At 35.3% G+C, this 8,318-nt stretch overlaps 1 protein-coding gene across 1 annotated transcript in view; it reads right to left on the bottom strand.

The window, feature by feature from the left end:
- Positions 1–531: 531 nt before the first annotated feature.
- LOC127842307 (uncharacterized) overlaps positions 532–8,318 on the bottom strand; it is a 32,354-nt gene continuing 24,567 nt past the window's right edge. Inside the window, exons 12-17 of the mRNA XM_052371738.1 lie at positions 8,162–8,271; positions 7,371–7,968; positions 5,823–7,202; positions 5,161–5,256; positions 3,873–3,968; positions 532–3,270 (exon numbers count right to left, since the gene is read on the bottom strand). Coding sequence (XP_052227698.1) covers positions 3,128–3,270; positions 3,873–3,968; positions 5,161–5,256; positions 5,823–7,202; positions 7,371–7,968; positions 8,162–8,271 — 2,423 coding nt within the window. The 3' untranslated portion in view covers positions 532–3,127. The remainder of the gene's footprint in view (positions 3,271–3,872; positions 3,969–5,160; positions 5,257–5,822; positions 7,203–7,370; positions 7,969–8,161; positions 8,272–8,318) is intronic.

Raw genomic sequence — 8,318 nt, 5'->3', positions numbered from 1 at the left:
CAATTGTTTCGCGTTGCAACGCTTTATAATTTATAGTTTTTCAAATCGTCAAAAGATACATATAATGGCTATATTGGACTATGGTAAATGTTCAGTATTACTGTTTCCTCACAAATATCATATCCAAAACGAAAATTTGCGAATCTGAAACAACTTTTTTCAATTTTGTCAATTTACCAAACCGTGAAAAGATCCCTTTAATCAAATCATGCCTAATTCAATTAACAAATTTGGTGTATCACAAAAAAGACTTTTGGAGGTGTGTCGATCGGTCCAATTTTTTTTGTTATTTTGCCTTTAAGTGTATAGCCTCAAAATTTAATCCAGGAAGGCCCCCAAAAATTGGTTCGCAGCAATTTTTCGTGGGTCAGTTGCGTTACGCTAAACCATCTATTTGTTTATTTAGGCCTTTTTCAATTTCATTCGACAGTATTTTGTGCTTTTTAATGCGTATTCTAATGTGTGTACGGACTAACTCATGAATATTAGTTTAAAGATATTAATATCTATAAATATAATCCACAAGAAACGTCGATTTAAAACAGTTTATTCCTCCAAAAAATACTCCCAAACATTTTTATGACAAAAAGTAGTTTCAAAATGTATTTACACTTCGAACAATGTCAAGTTCAGACAACATCATCTGGAAACAAGAGTGCCAAACTGTCATAGGATACACCCTTTTGAAGGTTTTGGACATCATCTAGACACAACTTCTGACCAAATTTGGTGAAGATCGGATCAAAACTACTTCAATTAGAGAGCAGACACCATGCTAAATGCTTGAAATGCACTTAGTGACCTCATGCCCTAGTTTTTGACCCGGCATGACCCATATTTGAACTTTACCTAAATATCATGTACACACAAAAAACTACTTCAATTAAGAGAGCGGACACCATGCTAAATCCTTGAAATGCACTTGGTTATCCCGTGACCTAGTTTTTGACCCAGCATAAACCATATAAGAACTTGACCTAAATATTGTCTAGATACACTTTCTGACCAAATTTGGTGAAGATCGGATGAAAACTTCTTCAGTTAGAGAGCGGAAACCATACTTAATCCTTGAAATGCACTAAGTGACCCCGTGACCTAGTTTTTGACCCGGCATGACCCATATTCAAACTTAACCTAGATATTGTTTAGATACAACTTCTGACCAAGTTTGGTGAAGATCAGATGAAAACTATTTGAAATAGAGAGCGGAAACTGCTGTGAAAACCACCCGTCCACCCACCGGCGGCGTCCACCCGCCCGCCAAGGGTGAAACCATAATACGTCCCGTTTTGAAAAACGGGCGTATAAAAAATCAAATTATAGATGTATATTATGAAAACACTTACTTTCTTCAGACACAAATTATATAGAAGAGTCAATACCACAACATGAAAACGTTTAAGCAAAATATATTCATACATGAAACAATGCCTTAACCCTCCCACCTAGAACAAATGTCAAGTTTAGACAATATCATCAGGAAAAAATCTAATTACAATTGTATATTATGAAAATCAAAGACTTAATTTCTTTTGACACAAAGTATTTAGAAGAGTAAATACCACAACATGAAAACATTTAAGCAAAATATCTTCATACATGACACAATGCTTTAATCATCACACATAGAACTAATGTCAAGTTCAGACAATATCATCTGGAAACAAGAGATGTGTTTGTCATAAACACAATGCCCCTTCTGCGCAGCTTTGAAGTGATATATTTGACCATTGACATTGAAGGATGACCTTGACCTTTTACCACTCAAAATGTGCAGCTCCACGAGATACACATGCATGCCAAATATCAAGTTGCTATCTGAAGGGACATAGAAGTTATGAGCATTTTTTGAAACCTAAATGCGAAACCTAAACGCAAAGTGTGACGGAAAGGCAGACAGACAGACGGACGGTCCGATCACTATATGCCCTCTATCGGGGGGCATAAAAATCAAATTAATATACATGTCACAATGCCTTAACCATAAAGAAAACATAACAACAATTGTGCAAGTATGATCTATTAATAAAGAAAATGGTCCAATGTTTCAAAGGAATTTAGTAACTCATAAACTATTTCAGAGTAAGTAAAACATGTTTATTGAGAGTGGAGAAAAAATAGACCTTGTTGTACAGTGTTACTTGCTAACAAAAACATGGTCAATTCGGTTCGCAACTCCGAACTAAAGTAAATTCTACAATGGAAAATAATTTGACGAGCTTTGCAAAAATTAAGAATTTGGTCCTATAAATAGTTATCTTCAGCCAGAAAAAATCCAACTGTTTTACACGTGTTTATAACAAATACCACCATCTTGTTTTCATACGAGTAATGCCCCCTCCCAATTTTGTATTATTTCTTTTAAGCATTGCTGCTTTGCATAGTACAATATTGATTTAAGTATGGAGTATATGGCGTGTAAATTACTGTTTTTCAACCAACCGAAACCATTTTTACAAAAAATATATATATATATTTATGTAGAAAATTGTAGAGAATCTTCGTCTAAACATGCCATTTCAAATATCATAAATGAAAACGGATCTCAGATTTACTCTCCTTATAAACATATGTATAGCTCTGGCATCAGAGATATGAAATAGATTTTTTCTGAAGTAAATCTGAATGGAAATCAATATGACGAGTTATGCAAAAATTAAGAAGTTGGTCGTATGAATAGTTGTCTTTGGCCAGAAAAAATCCAACTGTTTTACACGTGTTTATAACAAATACCACCATCTTGTTTTCATACAGGTAATGCCCCCTCCCAATTTTGTATTATTTCTTTTAAGCATTGCTGCTTTGCATATTACAATATTGATTTAAGTATGGAGTATATGGTGTGTAAATTACTGTTTTTCAACCAACCGAAACCATTTGTAATCTTTTCCAAGATATCATTGGGACAAGTCGTCAATTAAAATTTCATGAAGATTGGACAATTATAGTGACCTCTAGAATGTTAACAAGGCAAATGTTGATGCCGCAAGATGGACAACGGACAAAAGGCGATCACAAAAGCTCACCATGAGAACATTGTGCGCAGGTGGGCTAAAAAGCTATATAATCATTTTTGTTTTTCGCTTTTCAGCAGTAATCCAGTTATGAATCGTGTTTTTTATTTTTTTCATGACAATCCGTGTAGAATTTCATATTTTTGCATTACTCTTTTACAGTCTTCACGCTTAAGTTCCTTTCTCAACGCAATATTCGTTTTGAACAGCGTCTTCAGAAGATGACTCTGGTCTTCACCGAGTTTCTGAAGCCTCTCTGAAAAAGTAATCAAATCATATTCAATTGCCTATTCTGTTCCATGATGACCACCAACAAGCATCTCAGAAATATAATAAGTTATAAACAAGTTCATCTCAAAACTGTTCCAGAAAATGAACCATGATTTAAGGTAATCTTTTTATTTGAAATGCTGCTTGTAATTAATCAAATGAAATGTTGCACAATAAACTATTCAGAATGTGAATTTCTATTGAAACAAAAGATCTGAAGTGATATCACTTGAACATTTTCTCAATTCTCTTGAAGACATCTAAACAATAATTATGCTTAATATAACCGGATACTTTGAGTAATAGTTTTTTAGTAATAAATGTCCACACATTAAGATGTATCCATTTATTAAGTTTCATTTTGATATGTCTTACAGATTTTTGAGTTATGAGCAAGATTGAAGTAACGATTTAAAGATAAGCTAGGAACGCCTATGAAGCTTCTTGGCAAAGTTAAATTGTGTCAAAGTAGAGTGAGCTTATTTCAATTACTGTGTTAATTGTACATTCATTACGAAATTTTAAACAAAAACATTATACTGTGACTTTCAGGAATACCGTTTTGTTGTTGAAACAAAGCCTACTTACTGGGTTGACCTGACATGGTTACAGTTGTGGATGGCCCAGGTTTTGCATCTGGCTGTCTTACTGGCACACAATGGTCTGTGTCAGAAGATTCAGGGTCTGAAAGAGTTTCATTTAAAAAATAATCTTCTTACACTATCTTATAACAAGAGATTGCCAATCAATATTGTCCCGTACCGGTGAAACTCCACCATTGTCGGTGAAACATTATTTTTTTTTATTTGTTGCCATAGCAAACAGAATTCTTGACGTAGGAACAAAATGAAATGATGTGCATACTCTCCATATTGCAATCTATCCATGTTTAAAGTTTCATGAAAAAAATATGAAGAACTTTTAAAGTTATCGCAGGATCCAGTAAAGTGTGACGGACAGACAGACTGACACACGGAGCGTAAACCATAAGTCCCCTCCGGTTTCACTGGTAGGGGACAACAAGGATATCAGTTGTGCTAATGGATGCTTCCCAAATTGGCCATTATGTTGAAACAATGACCAAGTTATATCATAGGAAATTAAGATTGCCAACCCTTACCTTCACCTTTGGGTCTAACTAAAGGTCCTGAGACGTATTTCAATGTAATAATAATATCAAAATCAATTCAGTATAGGTACAGCCCAAACAGGCTTTCACTTAAATATGTCTTATATTAGTGAAATGATTTTATATGCCAACTGTGGCCTTTAAAGCGGCCATCAACCAGATTTCACGAAAAAAGAAAAGTTCTAAAATACCGTATTTTTTACAATTATTAGTTTATATTGATTAAATAATCACGACTGGTATATTACATTACTTGAACAATGTTGTTCAGTTTTCATATTTTCAGTCGCCATGTGCGATAACTTCGAAATCGAAAGTATCCATCGTGAAAATAGGTGACATAATATATATACACACTATTTTAGAACTTCTTTTTTCTTAAATCTGGTTGACCGCCCCTTTAACTTTGAGACATGAGACAATTGCCAAGGTCATGACACAACATCTCATTGAGGTGACAAATGTGTCAAGATATTTCATATTTAACTTAAGATAACAAAGATATGGCCCAGACACACCAATATGCTCATATGAAAATTTGACGAAGTTTGAATCCCAAATTGTGACCTTAACCTTAGCCAAAGAGACTTGTATTTTGTTCATGACACATGTCCATCTATGATGATCATTTATACAAAGTTAATTTGAAATTCTTACAGGTAACGAGGTTACAGCCAGGACACAAATACAAGTAAAAAGACCTTAACTGTGACCATGAACTTTTAGATGAGCTAAAAAACTGAATACCTTCTCCTTCATTCTCTTGGAGATCATTTTCATTCTCTTGAAGATCGTTTTCATTCTCCTCCTCCATTTCCTCGTCGCTGCTTAATTCTGCTGCAGCTGTAAAATAAATGATGATGATGAGATGATGCCACAGTATATATCTATTGTTGAAATTAACGAAAAAACAACAAAGGAAACTACACAACGGGGCTAATGCAAGCTTATTTTCTCAGCTAAAAGACAATAAGTTATATTTGACAAAGTGGAAGAAGTCAGATATAAATAATAAAGTTAAAGTTATTTTTGCAATTATTAAGATGTATCCATTTATGGAGTTTCATGTTGATTTGTGACATATGTCTTTGTAAAGATATTGAGGAAGTTACAAGGAAAGAAACAATCTCAAACATGACCTTTGACCTATTGACCCCCAAAACAAATAGGCCTTTTCCTCAAATGGTATACTACAAATACACAAAGTTTAAAGTCCTAGGCAAAAGACTATTAAGATTTATAGAAGCACAGACAGACAGACAGACATTTGGACGGACCATCATTATGTGATTACTATAGGGCTTGGCATGATACTAATGTGGGGCCATAACCAGAGCTCTAATTTGGCATGGACATTGGTTTAAGGCCCAAGCAAAATTTTAATGCATATAATACAATACAATACTTACTCTCGTCCAAAGGAATTTCGTCTAATGACTTTCCGCTGTACTGTCCAACTGTGCCATTGTTGAATGCTGTCAGAAGGCGTCCCATTCTAGCCACCTGTAGGGTTTCCTGAGGAAGGCGATAAAATGATCTGTGAACTGTTATGTCATGGCCCAAAAAGCTTGCCATAATGTCCAGATCATTCTTGTTTAAACTTAAAATCTGTGCAACTGTGGCTACATGTTTTCCAAGTCTTGTGGTGGTAATCAATTCTGGATTGGTCAAACCTGCTGCCTTAGAAAAAGTCCTCAAGACATCAGCGCTTCTTAGTGCTTCTAAAGAGCCATAGTTGGGCTTTGCAAAAACGTAAACATTATCTTTAGCAACACCTGCTTCGTTCCTCCATTTGAATAGAACTTCAAGGCAACTCTGTGACTTTTCGGTCAGAAGCACGGGAACAGTTCGCCCCATTTTCCCTCTGATTTCCACTCGCACCATTGTATTAACAAGGATTCTTTCTGCAGCACTAAGAGCTTCATAAACTTCCTGTGGACAATCTTTATTTACCATTCGCGAAGTATAAGAATCCACTTGCATTCTTTGCGTTTCGCCCCCACGCCTACGATTGAACATAACAATCTGTGCCAGGGTCATTTGATTCAGCAAGTCCCATTCAGCTTTGTTGAAATGATCACAAAGAGTTTCCAATAAAGACTCTGTTTTTTTGTCCAGGAAATTTTTGAGGCGCATGATGTCTTCTGATAATGGCAATAATGAGCCTTTATTCATCTTGTTTTTTGTAAGAGTTTGTAAAGCACAGCTTGAAATTTCATCTACCCATTCGACATTACAGAGTGTTAAGAAATTGTTTGCTCTGGTTCCTTGATCTAAATCACCTATAATCAGGGCTTCAGATTTTGCCACTTTCGCACATTTTTTGAGCAGGTGCCCTATCTTCAAGGCTAAAGAAGGATTTTTGTAGCTATTTGTCACTTCATTGAACTCGCACAAAGCCTTGGTTGATTGAACTGCCAACGGGAACTTCTCAGCGCGAAGTATGTCATTTAAACAATAGATGCTTAAATCTTGGGCTTTTGAGCATATTAAAAACCGCCCAAGTTCCCTCATTTTTTGGCTTATGTGTGAATAGAGGTGTGTCAAATGTCCGTGTTTCTGATATAGTTTCTCGCCAACTTGGCTGCTCATTGACTGTCCATCGAGGGAATCCATTTCACTAGCCAAAGAGTCAGTTTCACTGTTGTTGCGGGCAATTTTTATTTCCTTCTGACTAGAGGTTTGCATAAACATGGAATCACACAACCAGGGGTGCTCCAGAATTTCCTCAACTGATGGACGGTCGGATGGACGAATGCTGAGGCATTTTCTGATGAGGTCTTGAACTTCTGTTAAGACAAAAGGAGGAAAACATTATAGATACTGTACATAAAAAAAAACTAATTTCTAAATGTTTAACATTTATTTTGACTTGTAATCCACATTTTATATACATTATATATACATTCCTCTTATTATAAAACATATCTTTTTCAAATATTTTTTCTTCAACTCACCAATTGACACTTTGTGTTTGCAGCTGTTGAAATCCAGCTCTGCCTTGATGATTAGCTCATCTTGCACGAAGGGAATGTCACCGCAGACCATGTCGAAGAGTAGAATGCCAAGAGACCACACGGTTGCAGCAGGACCATGATATCTGTGGTATTGGATCCACTCCGGTGGGCTGTACACTCTAGTACCATCAAAAGTAAGGTAGACAGTGTCTTTGAGATATGCTCCAGAACCAAAGTCAATGATTTTAAGTTCTCCTGTTTTCAAGTCCACAAGAATGTTCTCATCCTTAATGTCTCTGTTAACTACCCCACTCTTGTGAATGTTATTCACAGCATTGAGAATTTGTCTAAAGAAGTCCTTCGCAGTGTTTTCGTCCAATGCACCTTTTTCTGTAATAACATCAAACAAGTCTTTTACACATTCTGGCTTTTCCATCACAATTATATATCCATTTCGGGTTTCGAACCACTCTAGCATTTTTATTACTCCAGGGATATGTGACACTTTCTTCAAAAGACAAATTTCCATTGGAACATTATACCCGTTCAACTGGCCCCATTCTGTTACTTTCTTCTTTATCACGTTCTTGATTGCAACCTGAAAAAAAAATAAAACAATATTTATTTGATATAAAATGCAGTAATTAATTTTCCTTCATATTTTTATAAATTATTTTAATAGGAGAAATTTATCAACAATAACAACGAATGTTAAAAATGAATAAATATTATTATTAAATTCAGAAATTCGCGCGAAAATCTATCATTTTTAAATTGTATTTTTTTCTTACAGGCATATTATCCCTTCGTCGAATTCCACTGTAGACTGTCCCAAAGCCACCGCTGCCAAGCATCTGTCCGACATGGTAGTTTTTCGTGATGTAGTCACTCGGATCTTTGTCTGAAAGAAGTAAAGAAAATTCATAAGTTTCAAATAATTCAAGCAAT

Source organism: Dreissena polymorpha, chromosome 8, assembly GCF_020536995.1.
Source record: "Dreissena polymorpha isolate Duluth1 chromosome 8, UMN_Dpol_1.0, whole genome shotgun sequence".
NCBI lineage: Eukaryota > Metazoa > Mollusca > Bivalvia > Myida > Dreissenidae > Dreissena > Dreissena polymorpha.
Note: the sequence above shows the minus strand (reverse complement) of the source record. Positions and strands in the feature narration are given on the sequence as shown.